The sequence below is a fragment of the Henckelia pumila genome, unplaced genomic scaffold (genome assembly GCF_033568475.1).
Source record: "Henckelia pumila isolate YLH828 unplaced genomic scaffold, ASM3356847v2 CTG_391:::fragment_3, whole genome shotgun sequence".
Classification (NCBI taxonomy): domain Eukaryota; kingdom Viridiplantae; phylum Streptophyta; class Magnoliopsida; order Lamiales; family Gesneriaceae; genus Henckelia; species Henckelia pumila.
The window spans coordinates 181,823-201,957 of record NW_027331820.1 but is presented as its reverse complement, the minus strand read 5'-3'; the positions used below and the strand labels follow the sequence as shown (position 1 = coordinate 201,957).

The window sequence follows — 20,135 nt, the reverse complement described above, 5'->3', positions numbered from 1 at the left end:
ATACATATTTCTGTTATAAGTCGAGGACTGTCATTGAGTTGTAACTAGGAGTTTTAAGATAGACAATTGTGTATAAGTCCTAGTATTGGAGTGGGGTTTTGCAAATTGATTGTAAAATTCAAAGTCTTTTAGTGCTATCCTTCCGAGGTGGAAGAAGGGGTGACGTACGAGTCATTGAAATCTCCGAACATCCAAAAACATCTCTTCGTGTCATTTCATCACTTTACCTCATTTTATCAGTTTTGCATACATATTCAGTTTATTGTTCATAATCTGAACTTTGGCAAATTTCCGCACATCTCTTTTTGTTTGCCAATCTACATAGACACCAAAATAAGATAAGAATTCAATCATTAATCCGATTGAATTCGAACTTAGCGTGATCAAAATATTTTGAAGTGTATTCAACCCCCCTCTCCCTTTACACTCTAACCGATCCTATCACACACATATATCATATATGTAAACTTTAAATGTTAATTATTTGTTCCTCCTCATAAAAGCTAAAAACTATGACAAATATTTTATGACATGATCTTGCAATTAACGAATGAATATTTTTACAAAATATGGAGATTGATAAACCGGTTATAGCTTTCTATAACTTAAAATACATGTTTTGAAGGTAAATTTTTTAAATTTTTGCAAATAAATATTTACGAAAATTATTCATTGGCATTAATCACTACTCCTCCTTGACTAATAGTATGAAAGGTTTAACTCAAAACAAAGACGTTTGGAAAATTTGTGTAAGGATGAGCTAAATAATTAATCATGAGTTCATAAATATGTATTAGAAAAATATCAAATTTGTAAACGTTATTAAAATATATATATATATATATATATATATATATATATATATATGAAGGTGTCGAAATAAACCAATTCAAATTGATTAATTATAGTTTTAATCCAAAATAATAAATAAAAAACACAACCAACACACACATACCATATATGTAAACATTGAAATTTAAAGATTTAACTATTTTTTCCTCCTCATAAAGGCTAAAAACTATAATAACTATTTTATGGGATGATATTGCAATTAATAAATGAATATTTTACAAGAGCTGGAGATGGAAAAACCGGTTATAACTTTATGTAACTTAAAAATATTGTTTTGAAGGTAAATTTTTGTAAATCAATCTTTACAAAAATTATTCATTAAAATTGCTCCATACTTCTCCTTATGACTATTAATAGTAGGAAATGTTCGGCTCAAAACAACAACGATGTTCGCAAACCCGTCTTACATAAAAAAAAACGATAAATATATGGTATGAACATCTTCAACTGTTTTTAACAAAACTATATATATAATATTGATATTATTTCTTTTAAATTCAAGTTTGTAAATATATCTATATTAATAACCTATCTACCACACGCTAGGTAATAACTTTGAAGAAAAAGTTTAGAAGAATTATGGATGACACATCAAATTAAATATCCTGAAAAACATTACCGATGAAAATTCTCAATCCGATGAATAATCTACAAAAGGTAAAATATTGTTTATTATTCAATTTTTGTATCATTTCATGAGGAAAATTTTGAATATTTTATCATTGGAGCAAATATTTTATAAATGAAATTTATAAAACATGATATAGAAAATTACAAAATCAGGATTTAATTGAATTTAACATATATTACTTATTAACAAATATAGAAAAAAAATTATATTGCTTCAATACATACATACATGGGATAAAAATATATGAATCCATAACAAAAGCATGTAGTAATTTCTCAAGATCAATCAACAAAACAATTGAAAATTCGAGCTATAATAACTGGATAGGCTTCGATATCAATATTGTGTCAATGTAGAACTACATTTAAACATTATATTTATAACTTTACATGAGATATTGAAATGTCTTATCTTAAACTGTTAATGTAGATATAGAAAAACGACGACCATACATTGAAACTGCAAGAGTTACATTATTAAAAAATATTGCAAATGTTTTTTTATTGGTTGTAGTGTTGAAGAATATTATATCAATTCGTTCCATCACTGTTGTATATAAATAAGTTTTTCTCTTACAAATATTATATAATTATTAGCAATTATTAAAAAAAATATTCTTTATATATAGGACGACAACACTTCAATATGTCACAAATATTTAGATACACCAATTAAAAAAGAACATGCATTATTCTCAAAATAGACAAGACTATTGAAATAAAATATGGAATGTTATCATTTGTAATTAAACACATTCAAAATACAATAAAAAATTTCAACAACGAAAGCATTGCAAAAAAAAAAAAAGATGAGTAGATTTCTAACAACGAGAAATAAAAAAGAAAAAAGGATGACCAACAAAGATATCGATCGTTAGCGACATTGACACACAAATAATAAAAGACAATAACATACCAAAATGTAGATTGAGAATGATTAAATTATTTATATTATTGCAAAATATTTTTTATCATAAAAAGAGGTCGTCTAACAAAAGAATTAAATAATAAAGATAGAAAAATGCAAATTATTGATGGAGATAGTACAACAAGAATTACTATTAAAGAATGTGATAGTATTAATTCTTTCATATAGAATAAAAAACAGATAGTAAATGAAAAAAAAATCGTGAAAGAGATTAAATTTCAAATATAAGGGAAAAACATTTATTAATAATTTAAATTAATGTTTAGAATGCATTGACTATATATATATATATATATATATATATATATATATATATATATATATATATATATTCAAAAATCAATACTCATAAAATAATTAATCAATACATAAGATAGAAATTACAAAAACAATATTTAATTTGATTTGATTAACACATCTCACTTATTAACAAATACATAACAAATTATATTGCTTCAATGCATTAATAATGAGATATAAAATAAGACAAATTCATGGTACGATTCATGCCATAATTGCTCAAGATTAATAAAAAAAACAAAACGATGGAAAACACGAGCTGTAATAATTTCATAGCTTCAATATCAATATTGTGTCAAGGTAAAACTACATTAAACATTATATTTATAATGTCTTATTTAAATTGTTAATATTAATATATATATATAGAATAATGATGACCATAAATGATGAACATTGAAAATGCAAAGGTTACATTAATTATTCAAAAATTTTGCAAATGTTTTTTTAATTTCAACGTTGAAAATTATTTTGATTTCATCACTACATGTAAATAGTTTTTTTAAAGATTATATATTATTATCAGTTATTAATAAAAATCTATTTTATCTATAGGATGACAACGGGTTGATAACTATTTTGGTCCCTCTTGGTTGCCCTTTTTTTCCAAATAATCCCTCTTCTTTTCGGGCCGCCAAAATGATCCCTAATGTTTCGTAATTATTCTCAATGCCATCATCATTCCGTTAAAAAGATAACGGAGATACGACCCGTCTCTCCCTTGAAGTTTTCGAAATGGGTTAATACACATTTTGGCCCCTCTTGTTTGTCATTATTCCTAAAATAGTCCCTCGATCACCTTTTCAGGCCGCCAAAATGATCCCCAATATTTCATAATTATCCCAATCCGGTCTCTCTCGTAATCTACACATTAAAATCTAATGGAGATTCAACCCATCTCCATTTAAATCTTCTAAAACAATAATTGAAAACGATTTTTCCAAATTGAGATCCTTCGAACGGTTGCACCAAATCGCGAGAATAAAAAAGTCAAAAGACACTAATTGAAAACACAATTCATCTAAGGTAAGTCAATGTTATTGACATTAATTTGTTTTTTTTATAATCGAAACAATACACCACCATGTAGCATAGTAAACCAATTCTTCTATTTGTGTGTTAATGTTAAATTATGCAATATTTCTCTCCGGATAATATTTTTGAACTCCTTTGCATGCAAGTTAGTTATTTCTTAAACTCAAGAGTTATTTAATTCAAAAATTAATATATATTGTGTTATAGTAAATAAGTTTTCGAAAAGAAATATTAAAACTTGTGATTTTAACAATGAAAATACATAACAAATTTGTTTGTATATAACATATATATTAGCGAATAAGAAGATGAAATTATTGTTTGCATTTGATTAACGTTTTATCACTGTTGGCGATACCCCACGAGTGATCTAATCACATGCTTAGGCCCAGTTCGAGTCCATGGCCAAGAATCAAGGCTCAGATCCAACTCTAAGTGGTAAAATCAGCCAATGAGAGTATGTGGTGGACGGAGAGAGGTTGGTTGGCCCCCTACATCTCCCTCTATAAATAATGTGTTTGTTCATTTCATTTGAATCCTATTACTTTCATTTTGAGGGGTGCCTAACTCACCTCTTTACTTGAGCGTCGGAGGCTATACCGGGACATCCTCCCGACCCCTTCTAACACTCCTTGCTTGGTTTCAGGTTCACTCCGGAATTGAAGTTTTGGGCTCAGGTTGGATTCGGATCTCGATAAGGATCCTCAAATTTTAGTGAGAATCAATCGATGTGATTTTGTAAAATAATTTTTGATATTGATGTGTATTTATTAACTAGTTTATTTAGTCACACACCTTATAATATTAAATAGTTTCACTTGATGGTTGGGTAAACATGTCAATATACGGTAGAGATCGAAATTGGAATAATTAAGAAACATTAGGGATCATGTTTTACAGCTCAAAAAGAAGAGGGACTATTTTGGGGAAAAAACGGAAATAGGAGGGAAAAAATGGGTATTTACTTGAAGATGTGATTTTTATCCGTTAGTTTTTAACGTTGAGATGACGGGAGGCACGAATTTTGGAAACATTACAAAACATTAGGGACCAATTTGGCAGCCCAAAAGTAAAAGGGACTATTTTGGGAAAAACAAAAAATAATAAGAACCAAAATAGGTGTTATCCCGGACGACAACACTTCAATATATTACAAACATCTAAAGACACCAAATAAAGAAGAATACAATTTTTTTTTCTCAAAATGGACAAGACGGAATGTTAACATTTGTAATTGAAAGCATTCAAAATTCAAGCAAAAATTTTAGCAAGAAATCATTCCAATAGTAAATTTCGAACAACTTAACATTAAATTTAAAAGAAAAAAAACACCCAATAACATCATTGGTCGTTAACGATATTGGCTTATATGTAATAGAAGACAATAATATAAGAACGGAGATTGGAGACAATGAAAGTATTTCTACTCTTGTAAGCAATGATTTTCAAAAAAAAAAAATTTTAAAAAGAAGAAGAGGTCGTCCAGTGGTGTGCTTGTACATCCGATAGACTACTGTACGAATAACATTTGCTGCTGCAGTTTGAGCGGCAAAAGGTGTCCCTCTTCTCGTACCCTTGAATCCACAAGTACCGGCGGAGGACCAGGAAACTACTCGACCCCGTACATCTGTAACCGTGACAATGGTATTATTGAAACTTGCTTGAACATGAATAACTCCCTTTGGTATTCTACGTGCACTCTTACGTGAACCAATTCTCGGTATAGCTTTTGCCATATTTTAGCATCTCATAAATATGAGTCCGAAATATATGGATATATCCATTTCATGTCAAAAGTGTTACCTCAATGATGGGCACGGTTGGTGAACATCATATCAAAAATCTATATATGTGTGTGTGTGCGCAAAGATTGTAATTGGAGGAAACAAATGAGTGTGGGCACCAAACCCTATTTGCAACTGCAATTGTACGGAGAGTGTTTGCAAAAATGAAAAAAAATCATTAAAATAATAATTTAGAAACCGATTAAGAAAATATATGTTAAATGACAGTTTAATATCATATATGGAGCGAAAATATGTTTAATACAATTGATAATAATAAAGTTGTTATGCAACATTTTCAAAGTATGAAATTTCAGAAAATATTATTGTAAAAACATATGAAGTTAATATATAAATTTTATTATACATTTTGTGCCTAATTGATTTTTAAAATCGGTTGAATTCGCTCCCCTGGTTGGAAAATATTGGGTACATCATTGGATTGGATCGACTTATCTCACCGTATCACAAGAGACTTACGTTTTTCTAATTCAATTGCTGTCATCTTTCATTCACATCGTCGGAATCCTAATTTATGGTATATTTATTTATTTATTTTTTGCACAAATAATTTGTGGTAATATTTCTTATCTTACAAATAAATGTAATTTTTTTAGGGTAAATAAAATATAATTATTATTATTATTAGTAGTACTAAACGAAACATATTCAGGTGAGAGCCCAAGTGTATAAATCTGGGGCTGACCATCAGCCCAATTTCCTCACCGACTTCTCTCCCCGATCATGGACGCCAGTGGCAGCGGCGCTGCTGACAGCAATCGCTATCAAGTAGATATCGGCAAACCAGTTTCACAGGTTAGTACCATTACCATTCTACTCCTTATTCTTCTCTCCTGGATTTTTATAGAATCAGACTATGAACTCTCCGAAGCCTCACTCTTATTTGGGTAAATACATACCGCCACACCTTCGGAACCGATCGAATGACACCGGTGATTGACCCAATAACCCACAATCCCAACTACAGGGCTTCGGATCCTCTACTGAAGTCGAAACCCGTCCTCCAATTCTGCGGACTCCTCAACGTCAGTCAAGTATACATTTCGAAACCCCTCATTTTTAATATTTTGGGCAGATAAATATGTATGATAAGATAAAATGAGCCTACTTTTGTGATAGATACCGAGAAATGTGTGTGGGTTCGTATGCTTGGGCTTTGGTTTGGAATCCATATGATTTGAGAAATTAGTGGTTCATTTTTTGGCGTTGAATCTTGATTGACATACTCCAATTGCTGCCTGAAATCTGACTATAATACAGAAAAGCGGTCGTCATGCAATCTCAGAAATCAGAATGCATGACATGTCAACCTTCCTTTTCCCCACTATCATCAAAAGTGACTTGGATTAGGAAGTCAAAAGAAAAAAAATTCTTTTATTGTGGCAAATGTGTTTGCATAGATTTGCATTGCTTTTAAAAGCACTTAATTGAGCCAAAATAAGTGTTTTTTAAAAGCTCATTTTTATAGCTTGAAAAACGTTTTTTTTATGACCTAACTTAAAAATAGTTTTTCAATCTATTTTTCCAAAAACAAAATTATTTCAACTTTTACTAAAAAAATGTACCAACCTGAAAAAACATTTTTTAAAATAAAATGCTTCTGTATCCAAACGGGCACTTTATCTTGCATGGGATTTTTTTGTTTGGATGGGGTATTGCGACGCGAGCTTTTATTTATTTTTTTTGTGCGATTTTTAGAGATGTTTCGGCCATAGTTATCAAAGGCGAGCACGAGAGGCGCCACCAGGCGAGGTCCCTGCGCCTGGGTTCATACCAGGCGCAACAATTCAATAAGGCGAGCCCTAATTTTTTTTAGATAACAATTATAGCAGTCCAATTTCTCTTTCTTTAAAATAACTTAATTTCCTTAAAAGAAAAAGCCCAAACCAAACCCTTGCGGTCCTACTTCTCTTTTTTTTGTTTAATAACTTAATTTCCTTAAAAGAAAAGACCCAAATCAAACCCTAACAGCCCAAAAAAGAGTGTAGACTCAAGATCGACTAAGAAACCTGTAGAAAATTGAAGAAGATACTTCTTGTATATTTCACTAATGAGGAGAATACACTTCTATAGATACAACGAGACTATCAAACCCTAAAGTTAAAGAAGAACAAAATATTATCCTACCAAATATACACAACTAAAATATCCTATCAATCAATTAAATCCTATCAAATCAAATAGATTGATACAAATTGATTTTAATTGATATTAATTTACTAAGTAAATCTACACTCCCCCTCAAGCTTGACTGTAAATGTTGATAAGGCCAAGCTTGCTAATAAGAAATTCATGAGTTTGTTCCGATAGTCCTTTGGTGAGAATGTCAGCCAGCTGATGAGAAGTAGGGACATATTCAACATTGAGACTGCCTTCTTCCAATTTTTCCTTGATGAAATGTCTATCAACTTCAACATGCTTGGTTCTATCATGATGAACAGGATTATGAGTTATGCTGATGGTTGATTTATTGTCACAAAACAGCGTCATAGGGCCTTCAAGATTTATTTTCAGCTCTTTCATAACTCTGTTAATCCAAATTAGTTCACACACTCCATGAGCCATAGCTCGATATTTGGCTTCTTCACTGCTTCGTGCCACAACTGACTGTTTTTTGCTCCGCCATGTTACTAAATTCCCCCAAACTAATGTACAATAGCCGGAGGTAGACTTTTGATCTTTGATTGATCCGGCCCAATCGGCATCAGTGTAAGCATTCACTCTTCGATCATCGGTCTTTGCAAAAAATAACCCTTTCCCAGGAGTTTGTTTCAAATATCTCATAATTCTATAGACTGCATTGAGATGACCTTGAAATGGTGAATGCATATATTGAATTACTAGACTCACTGAAAAAACAATATCAGGGCGAGTGTGTGAGAGATAAATGAGTTTCCCAACAAGGCGTTGATACCTTTCTTTATCCACTAAATCACCCTCAAACATTTTTTCTTTATTTCCTTGCTCAAGAGGTGTATTGCTTGGCTTGCACCCCAGCATCCCAGTTTCTTCCAACAGATCCAAAGTGTACTTTCTTTGAGAAACAGATATACCTTTCTTGCTCCTAGCAATTTCCATTCCCAAAAAATATTTCAGCTCTCCGAGATCTTTAACTTCAATTCCTTTGCCATCATGAACTTAATATTCTTCATTTCCTTGTTGTCGTTTCCAGTGACTATGATATCATCAACATACACTATGAGGACAGTTATTTTGCCTTCATCAGAATGTTTAACAAAGAGCGTATGATCAGCTTGTCCCTGCATATATCCAAGTTTCTTGATAACTTTAGAGAATCTGTCAAACGAGGCACGTGGGGACTGTTTCAAACCATAGATAGACTTATTGAGTTTGCAAACAGTTTGATTTCCCAGTTTTTCTTCAAATCCTGGGGGCTGGCTCATATAGACTTCCTCTTCAAGTTCACCATTCAAGAATGCATTTTTTATGTCAAGTTGATGTAATGGCCAATCAAGATTGGCTGCCAATGATAGAAGGATCCGAACAGTGTTAAGTTTGGCAACAGGAGCAAATGTCTCAGTGTAGTCAATGCCATAGGTTTGAGTGAATCCCTTGGCTACGAGGCGAGCTTTGTATCTGTCAATTGAACCATCTGACTTGTATTTCACTGTGAATATCCATTTGCAACCAACTGTATTTTTTCCTTGTGGTAATTCGACCACACTCCAAGTGTTATTTTGCTTTAAGGCATGCATTTCCTCAAGAATATCCTTTCTCCATTCTGGAACAATCAGAGCCTCTTGAACAGACCTGGGAATTTTTATACTAGACAAACTCACGGTAAAGGTACGAAAAGATGAAGATAAATTTGAATATGAAACACATTTTGAAATGGGATGTTGAGTGCAAGACCTCACACCTTTCCTAATAGTTATAGGAATATTGATATTGGAGACAGTACCTGATTGAGGATCCTCGATCGGTTCATTTACTTGACTGTGTTTAGAATTCACAATGTCTTTAGTAGCCTGAGGTTTTCGTCTTGAGTAAACCAGTAACTCTCGTTCCGGTATCACTTCTCCCCCTGTTTCCAGTGCTGGGACTTGTTTTGGATGATTTGGAGTATGATTGCTAGCTTGGATTGTATCGGGTATGGGTGTTGGAAATGGATTATCTTGACAAGCAGCTTCATCTCGATTCTCCCCCTGAAGCGGAGTTGAGGAGAAGTAAGGTGTACTTTCTAGGAATTGCACATCACGAGAAGTATATGTTTTCCGGGTTTGAGGACAATAGCAACGATAACCTTTTTGTGTTGGTGAATACCCAATAAAGACTACCTTGATAGATTTTGGATCAAGTTTACTTTGGTTGTGGTCATGTACGCAAACAAAAGTTGTACAACCAAAGGTTTTCAAAGGAAGGTTATTGGATGTGAGCACATGAGGGTATTTTTTAATGAGGACTGACAGAGGAGTTTTAAAATTGAGAGTGCGACTTGGTAGGCGATTGATTAAGTACGCAGTGGTGAGAATGGCATCCACCCCATAGGTATTTTGGAACATTCATGGTGAACATTAGAGCACGGGCTACTTCCAACAGATGACGATTTTTCCTTTCTGACACCTCATTTTGTTGTGGGGTATCGACACAAGTGCTTTGGTGGAGAATCCCATTTTCTGAAAGATAGTCACCTAAGATGGTATTGAAGTATTCTTTACCATTTTCAGTGCGAAGAGTTTGAATTTTGGTGTGAAATTGGGTTTGAATCATCTGGTGGAAGTTTTTGAATATTTGACTTGTGTCAGATTTGTTGTGAATGAGATAGACCCATGTGACCCGAGTATGATCGTCAATAAAGGTTAGAAACCATTTTTTCCCTTGGGATGTGGCAATTGGTGAGGGGCCCCAAATGTCACTATGGATTAGTGAAAATTGTAGTGACCCTTACCCGGATCACCTACTAAACAGAACTTATGCATGCAATTAACTTAATTAAACAGATATCAGAATAAAACTACGGAATCCAATAACATTATACAATCCCAAGTAAAGGAATCTGAAATTATCCAATAATATACAACCAAATTGAATAGCTGTATAAACCCAAACAACAGTAATAAAACCTAGACGAAGCTCCAGCTGGCCAGCCACTGACTAGCCCCTCCTGGATCCACCCTCCTCGTCCAATCGCAAACCTGCCCCATGGAATAGGGTGTCCAGAAAATACAGAGTACGAGACGTGAGCATAAAACGCTCAGTGCGAGAGTATGAGTATACATGCATGCAAAGTGAACTCCCTATAGACTCGAGGTCAAGGATCAGATAACAGAGACAGACCGGGCCCTGGTATGTAGCACGCTGTGCCGTCGCTTCAGGAGGTGGCTCCCATACCGAGATAACCGTGGATACGCCGGACCCAAATCGATGGAAGTCCATCCACTAACAGGATAGGGTACAACCCTACTAACAGACATCTCGAAAGAGATACAGCAAGATGCAAATGAATGCAGCATAATATCATGTCATATAAATCATGCAGTCACATAATACATGCATACTCAGTCAGGATATCTCGAACAGTACTTCCGTACCTCAAAACAGTGAAAGCTCTACCAACTCTAGGTCCACGCCTATAGTCTGCTCTACACTGCCAAATGATACTACTATCATTAAAGTGCTCTAAAAGCCTTAACTAAGCTATTGCATACTCCTAATATTTATAGGGAGCAAAAGCTATACCTTCGTCCGTCGTTAGCCCTTTGATGTCGATGCCTCCAGAACTTGGGCACGACTCCGCTACGACTACCGAACGCCTCTCCGACCTCCGGACCAAGCCTAAGAAGACTAGAACAGCTCCAAAAGGACTAGAAAGGAAAGGAGAACTCGGAATTGGCAAATGAAAGTGAAGTCTCGGCCTTCTATTTATAGACAACGATCGGAACTTCCGATCCTTGATCGGAACGTCCGAACCTCGATCGGAACGTCCGATCCTGTCATCGGAGCTTCCGAAGATCCTGATCTGCCACGTGTCAAAATATCACTTGATGACTCCGGATAGGGGTGATCGGAGCCTCCGGTCCTGATCGGAGCTTCCGATCCAACCACACGTCATGCCTGACGTAATAACATCGGTGCCTCCGATCGCTCATCGGAGCTTCCGATCCTGTTCGGAGCTTCCGATCGTGCCCTTGGAGCTTCCGATCCGTCCAATACCCAATTCAATTAATTAGCATTAATCCTTTAATTACTCAATTAGGGCACGGGCTACTACATTCTCCCCCACTTAAGATATTTCGTCCCCAAAATCAGATCTTAAGTACCGAATGCAAATACAGAAATCAGAAACATTCTTTATTCAAATCAAACGTTTACAGAGTTTGAAACTGAATACAACTTAAAGAATGAAATCAAAACAACTCAGGATGGTCTTTACGCATCCTGTCCTCAAGCTCCCAAGTAGCTTCCTCAGTGCCTCGGCGCTGCCACTGAACTAAAACCAAAGGAATGACTTTGTTCCGTAAAACCTTATCCTTATAATCCAGTATACGAATAGGTTTCTCAACATAAGTCAAATCCTTGTCTACCTGAACCTCAGATCGCTGCAGAATATGAGATTCATCCGCCACATACCATCGCAACAGAGATACGTGAAACACGTCGTGAATGCTGGATAGATGCGGTGGCAATGCTAGTCGATAAGCCAAATCGCCAATACTCTCCAAGATCTCAAACGGACCGATAAATCTGGGAGACAACTTGCCCTTAAGGCCAAATCTGAGAATCTTGCGGAAAGGTGACACTCTCAGAAACACTTTCTCCCCGACCTCGAACTGCAAGGGCCTACGCTTGATATTAGCATAGCTGGTCTGACGATCCTGTGCAGTCATAATCCGTTTCTTGATCTGATCAACAATGTCTATCGCCTGCTGGATAAACTCCGGTCCCTCAGCCTGTCTCTCCCCTACTTCTTCCCAAAAGAGTGGAGTACGACAACGTCGCCCATACAACGCCTCAAAAGGTGCCATCCCAATACTAGTGTGATAGCTGTTGTTGTAAGCGAACTCGATCAACGGCAAATGATCCTGCCAGGCTGAACCAAAATCCAAGACGCACGCTCTAAGCATATCCTCTAACGTACGGATAGTGCGCTCTGACTGACCATCAGTCTCCGGATGATAGGCTGTACTCAAACTGAGAGTAGTACCCATCGCACGCTGAACACTCCCCCAGAATCTAGAAGTAAACCTGGGGTCCCGATCACTGACAATGCTCACAGGCACTCCATGAAGTCGGACGATCTCCTGAATGTACATCCGTGCCATGCGATCCACAGAGTACTCTCGGCTATAGGCAATGAAATGCGCTGACTTGGTGAGTCGGTCCACCACAACCCAGATAGCATCACAGTTCCTCGGGGATACCGGCAAATGGGTCACAAAGTCCATTGTGATAAACTCCCACTTCCATTCAGGAATAGGCAGACTGTGAAGCAATCCTCCAGGTCTTCGGTGCTCTGCCTTGACCTGTTGACACACCAAACATCTCGAAACAAACTGATAAACACTGCGTTTCATTCCCTTCCACCAGAAACGAGTACGTAGATCCTTGTACATCTTGTTGCTCCCAGGATGAATACTCAACTTAGTGCGATGTGCCTGAGATAAAATCTCCTCTCGCAACTCTTCATCCTGTGGAATCACAAGCCTACCAGACAAACACAGAAAGCCATCTGACTGATAATGAAATCCAGACGAGCTACCCTCGTTAGCTAGACGAGCTAAACGCTGGGTCTTTGAATCAGACATCTGAGCATCTCGGATCCGCGAATACAAGGCTGGCTCAGATAATATCGCAAACATCTGGATACTCTGCATACCTTTCTTATGCTTGAAGGTAAAACCTGAAGTACAACAGTCACTGATCGCACTAGACATCGAACAAGTCTGAAGTGCGGATAGTCGCACCTTGCGACTCAAAGCATCAGCGGTGAGATTAGCAGCTCCCGGATGGTACTTAATCTCGCAATCATAGTCCTTAAGCAAGTCCATCCAACGTCTCTGTCTCATGTTCAATTCTGCCTGAGTGAACAAATACTTGAGACTCTTATGGTCAGTGAAGATCTCAAATTTCTCGCCATAAAGATAATGACGCCAGATCTTCAAAGCGAACACAATGGCTGCCAATTCCAAATCATGGACTGGGTAGTTATCCTCGTGAAGCTTCAGCTGTCTAGAAGCGTATGCGATCACATGCCCATTCTGAGTCAGGACACAACCTAACCCCTGAAGAGAAGCATCCGTGTAAACTACATACTCGCCAGATCCTGACGGTAATGCTAACACCGGCGCAGAAGTCAACCGCCGTCGAAGCTCACGAAAATTCTCCTCACACTCGGAGGACCACTCAAAATCCACACCCTTGCGGGTAAGCTGTGTCAATGGTCGAGCTAACTGAGAGAAGTTCAGAATGAAGCGACGATAATACCCTGCTAGACCCAGGAAACTATGGATCTCAGCAACTGTCGTCGGACGCGACCAATTAAGTACCGCTTCAATCTTGCTTGGATCAACAGAAATCCCCTCTCTGGATATGATATGGCCAAGAAAGACCACTCTATCCATCCAGAACTCACACTTGCTCAGCTTGGCGTACAATTTCTCATCTCGAAGAGTCTGCAGTACCAACCGCAAGTGAGAAACATGCTCTTCCATGTTACGCGAATACACCAAGATGTCGTCAATGAAGACCACGACAAACTTGTCCAAATACTCCCTGAAGACACGGTTCATCAGATCCATGAATATAGCCGGCGTATTAGTCAAACCAAATGGCATCACTAGGAACTCGTAATGCCCATAGCGAGTACGGAATGCAGTCTTGACTACGTCCTGATCACGGACTCTCAACTGATGATACCCAGATCTCAAGTCAATCTTGGAGTAAACTGACGTGCCCTGCAGCTGGTCAAACAAGTCATCAACACGAGGCAACGGATACTTGTTCTTCACAGTCACTCGATTCAGCTGCCGATAGTCAATGCACAGCCGCATCGACCCATCCTTCTTCTTCACGAAGAGAACAGGAGCTCCCCAAGGAGATACACTAGGACGAATGTACCCCTTGTCCAAAAGATCCTGTAGCTGATTCTTTAACTCACGCATCTCTGACGAAGCCAGACGATACGATGCTCTAGAAATAGGCGAAGTACCCGGCATCAACTCTATGCCAAACTCGACTTCCCTAGCAGGAGGAAAACCCGGAATCTCATCAGGAAACACATCTGGAAATTCATCCACAACAGGAATTCTCTCTATCCCAATACTCTCAGCGGACAAATCAACTGCATAGATAAGGTAGCCTTTCCTGCCAGACTCCAGAGCTCGACAGGCTCTCAAAGATGATACCAAAGGCATCGGGGGTCGCGCTCCCTCACCATAGAAAAACCAACTCTCACTCCCTTCCGGATGAAAGCGTACTAATCTCTGATAGCAGTCCACTGAAGCTCGATAGGTAGTCAACATATCTATTCCCAGAATGCAATCAAAGTCGTCCATCGCCAGGACCATGAGATTCGCTAACAGAACGTTCCCTTCGAACTCTAAAGGGCAACCCATCACTAGACGCTTAGCCAAAGCAGATTGGCCCGTCGGAGTAGAAACAGACATCACTACGTCTAGTGCAATGCATGGTAACTTATGCCTCTTAACAAAACATGCAGAAATGAAGGAATGAGATGCACCAGTGTCAATAAGTACAAGAGCAGGTATACCATAAAGCATAAATGTACCTGCGATGACTTTCTCATTCTCCTCCACAGCCTGATCATGTCTCAGGGCAAACACCTGGCCAGAAGCTCGTGGCCTCAAATGAGAACTCCCAGCAGACTGTCCTTGTGACCTCTGCTGTACGGTGGCCTGAGAACCCGATCCTGAACCAGAACCAGAACCACCTCCCCCAGACATTGGACAATCTCTCCGGATATGACCAGTCTCTCCACAACGGAAACAAGCTCTAGAAGCTCTACGGCACTTTTCGGATGGATGGTTCTTCCCACAGTGATCACACTTGTCCTTCTTACCATAACGGACAATACCTCCAGAACTAGAGGAAGAAGAAGATCCAGACTTCTTGAAAGTTTGGGCACGGGGATCCAAAGAACTAGCAGGCCTCGACTGAGGGAAAGACCTGTTCCGCCGAATGCTGTCCTCTGCCTGATGACAACGGCTCACCAAACCCTCGTAGGACATGTCGTCGCCAACCGCCACACGGTCATGGATCTCAGGGTTAAGGCCCTGAAGGAACAGATTATACTTCATCTCTGAGCTATCAGCAATCTTGGGGCAATAGGATAGCAGATCAAAGAACCTCTGCTGATACTCATCGATAGACATGGTTCCCTGTCGCAGACTCAGTAGCTCGCCTGCCTTCGACTGTCGGAGTGCAGGAGGAAAATACCGCTTTTGGAAAGCTGTGCGAAACTCGGCCCAGGTGGCCACTCCTCTCGCCGCAACAAAAGGTGCAGAAGTAAACCTCCACCACCTGCGCGCACGCCCATCCAGAAGATAGCCAAGGGTCTCCACCTTCTGCTCATCGGTGCATTGGAAAGTCTGAAAAGTCTTCTCCATGCGGTCTAACCAGTTCTCCGCATCCTCCGAAGACTCACCTCCAACTAAGGGCTTAGGACCCATAGCTAAGAATCGACGCACAGTGAAACGCTCGTCGTCATGATGACGATGACGCCGTTCTCGACGAGGCTCTCGGTCGGCATCACCCCAATGCCCACCAACACTGCCATGAGAACTCTGGTCGTCACGATTTGACATCTACAAAAATACCTCAAGATGAGACTAAATCCCAAGAATTCTTTTGCATGCTCTGATACCATAAATGTAGTTACCCTTACCCGGATCACCTACTAAACAGAACTTATGCATGCAATTAACTTAATTAAACAGATATCAGAATAAAACTGCGGAATCCAATAACATTATACAATCCCAAGTAAAGGAATCTGAAATTATCCAATAATATACAACCAAATCGAATAGCTGTATAAACCCAAACAACAGTAATAAAACCTAGACGAAGCTCCAGCTGGCCAGCCACTGACTAGCCCCTCCTGGATCCACCCTCCTCGTCCAATCGCAAACCTGCCCCATGGAATAGGGTGTCCAGAAAATACAGAGTACGAGACGTGAGCATAAAACGCTCAGTGCGAGAGTATGAGTATACATGCATGCAAAGTGAACTCCCTATAGACTCGAGGTCAAGGATCAGATAACAGAGACAGACCGGGCCCTGGTATGTAGCACGCTGTGCCGTCGCTTCAGGAGGTGGCTCCCATACCGAGATAACCGTGGATACGCCGGACCCAAATCGATGGAAGTCCATCCACTAACAGGATAGGGTACAACCCTACTAACAGACATCTCGAAAGAGATACAGCAAGATGCAAATGAATGCAGCATAATATCATGTCATATAAATCATGCAGTCACATAATACATGCATACTCAGTCAGGATATCTCGAACAGTACTTCCGTACCTCAAAACAGTGAAAGCTCTACCAACTCTAGGTCCACGCCTATAGTCTGCTCTACACTGCCAAATGATACTACTATCATTAAAGTGCTTTAAAAGCCTTAACTAAGCTATTGCATACTCCTAATATTTATAGGGAGCAAAAGCTATAACTTCGTCCGTCGTTAGCCCTTTGATGTCGATGCCTCCAGAACTTGGGCACGACTCCGCTACGACTACCGAACGCCTCTCCGACCTCCGGACCAAGCCTAAGAAGACTAGAACAGCTCCAAAAGGACTAGAAAGGAAAGGAGAACTCGGAATTGGCAAATGAAAGTGAAGTCTCGGCCTTCTATTTATAGACAACGATCGGAACTTCCGATCCTTGATCGGAACGTCCGAACCTCGATCGGAACGTCCGATCCTGTCATCGGAGCTTCCGAAGATCCTAATCTGCCACGTGTCAAAATATCACTTGATGACTCCGGATAGGGGTGATCGGAGCCTCCGGTCCTGATCGGAGCTTCCGATCCAACCACACGTCATGCCTGACGTAATAACATCGGTGCCTCCGATCGCTCATCGGAGCTTCCGATCCTGTTCGGAGCTTCCGATCGTGCCCTCGGAGCTTCCGATCCGTCCAATACCCAATTCAATTAATTAGCATTAATCCTTTAATTACTCAATTAGGGCACGGGCTACTACAAAAATGGTGTGGAGGGGGTATACGGTTTTGGAGAGAAAACAGTACGAGGTTGCTTAGCCAAGTGACACATATCACAATCAATAACACCAAGATTTTTATTACGAAATAGAGAAGGAAACAATCTTTTCAAATATGAAAAACTAGGATGACCTAACCTATGATGCCACAACATTATTTCCCTAGTACTTGAAACAAAAATAGAAGCAACATTAGACACTCGAGTTGGAAGACCTTCAGACGTGGCAACCTCAAGATGATATAATCCATTGTGATTCTAGCACTGCCAATCATCTTCCCCGATAGTAGGTCCTGAAATTGACACGATAAAGGAACAAAGTTAGCAACACAATTATTGTCACGAGTGAATTTGCTAACAGAGATGAGGTTGCATGTAAGGGAAGGAACATGAAAGACAGATTTGAGTATAATATCCTTAGACAGACGAATGTTACCAATACCGACAACTGGACTCATCGACCCATTAGAAATTTTCACAAATGTGGGACTAGGGCAGGAAGCATATGAAGAAAATAAACTAGAATCCCCTGTCATATAGTCGGAGGCTCCGGAATCAATGATCCAAGAGCCTATAAAAGTTGAGCTAAGGGCTGAATAGAATGTACCAGATTGAGTCATGGAGCATAACCCGACAGTAGAAATGGTGGAGGGGTTGAGAGCTGTCTGCCGAAGGAGACGACAATATTGTTCAATCTGCTCAATTTGTTCCTTTGTGAATGGAACTGAAATGCCAGAATTTTCAGGCTGTTCGTGGGTGGTGGTGACCTGATAACCATGTGCTTCTGTCTTCTTCCGGGGCTGCCAATTTGCTGGTTTGCCATGGATTTCCCAACATTTTTCTTTGGTATGACCTGGACGCTTACAATGTTCACATCAATGCCTTTTGCTAGTGCGTGGAACTTGAGATAGCATCCTGTTGATGACCAAACCAGAAACATCACCGGCAGATTGTTGGGATGGTGAATCATCAGAGAGCATGACTTTTCTGCGCATTTCTTCACGTCTTACTTCAGCAAAGGCATCTTCGGTAGAAGGAAATGGGTCACGAGCAACCACTCGGCCACGAACATCATCAAGATTGAGATTGAGGCCTGCCAGGAAATCGAAGACTCTTTCTTTGTCAAGATTTGTCTTTTTTTTTATACTGCATTCAGCACACACCGAAGAATTTTCGAGGAACAGATCCAATTCTTGCCAAATATCCTGAAGTTCCGAGAAGTATTGAGTAACCGAATTGGTTCCCTGTTTTATATCCTTCAGTTTGGAGCGGAGTTCGAAGATTTGAGAGGCATTTCCAATATCTGAGCACATCCGATAAGCGGCATCCCACACTTCTTTGGCTGTTTGGAACCAGAGATATCGCCTGCTGATATTGGGCTCCATGGAGTTTATGAGCCACGCAAGAACTATTGAGTTTTCAGCCACCCAAACTTTGTACGATGCATCTTTTTGGCTTGGTGCAGGAGGATCACCAGTGAGGTAGCCCAGTTTGCCGCGGCCGCTGATCACAATTTTTACAGATTTAGCCCACTGTAGATAATTACGGCCGTTTAGCTTGTGAGTCGTAATCTGTAAAGAAGAAATATCATTGCCTGAGAGAGAAGAGACTGCGGCCAATGATTTTTTTGCTACAGAGTTGCTGTTGGAATATGTCGACATTGGAATTGGGCTTTTTGTTGGGCTTCAAAGAGACGACTAGAAAGGTAAATAAGAAAGGTGGGATGGGTAAGGAAAAAACCCAAGAAATTTGTCGCTCCGATGAAGAGGACGACGACACGATGCAAACCCTAGACGTTAGGGAGATAAAGTCGGCTGAAGAAATTGAAGAAATCAACCTGCTTTGATACCATGTAGAAAATTGAAGAAGATAATTCTTGTATATTTCACTAATGAGGAGAATACACTTTTATAGATACAACGAGACTATCAAACCCTAAAGTTAAAGAAGAACAAAATATTATCCTACCAAATATACACAACTAAAATATCCTATCAATCAATTAAATCCTCCTATCAAATCAAATAGATTGATACAAATTGATTTTAATTGATATTAATTTACTAAGTAAATCTACAAACCAAAGAAGTCAGCAAACAGAAACCTATGAATTTATTAATTATATTTGAGCTTTGGATTGTGACGAGTAAATGGAAGAAGATGAACATGATTTAGATTGTAAGAAGAATTAAAGAGAAAAATATAACTCTTATATCTAAATAATGATGATTACAATGATTTATATACACAATAGTTAAGATCTAAATTATGAATATTAAATCCTAGAGAATATTTACTCTAATCTAAATCCCACACAATCTGGGATATACATTGACTAAATAATTATAATTATGCACACAATCTTCCTTGATTAGGAGTAG

At 38.5% G+C, this 20,135-nt stretch overlaps 1 protein-coding gene across 1 annotated transcript; it reads right to left on the bottom strand.

The window, feature by feature from the left end:
- Window positions 1-8,642: 8,642 nt before the first annotated feature.
- LOC140871130 (uncharacterized) lies at window positions 8,643-19,415 on the bottom strand. Its single transcript, XM_073273574.1, has 4 exons — window positions 18,686-19,415; window positions 18,114-18,607; window positions 17,970-18,047; window positions 8,643-9,716 (listed from the first exon to the last, which is right to left on the bottom strand). Exons 1-4 carry the CDS (start codon window positions 19,413-19,415, stop codon window positions 8,643-8,645), a joined length of 2,376 nt encoding a protein of 791 aa, XP_073129675.1.
- Between the last annotated feature and the right edge of the window lie 720 nt (window positions 19,416-20,135).

What these genes read in the sequence shown, in the direction of transcription:
- LOC140871130 (XM_073273574.1), bottom strand. Translation starts at nt 19,415, where the DNA reads ATGTCGACATATTCCAACAGCAACTCTGTAGCAAAAAAATCATTGGCC. An exon ending in ATCTGCCGGTGATGTTTCTG is followed by an intron (nt 18,608 to 18,685) that starts GTTTGGTCATCA and finishes GTAAGCGTCCAG; the next exon opens with GTCATACCAAAGAAAAATGT. An exon ending in TTACATGCAACCTCATCTCT is followed by an intron (nt 18,048 to 18,113) that starts GTTAGCAAATTC and finishes TGTCAATTTCAG; the next exon opens with GACCTACTATCGGGGAAGAT.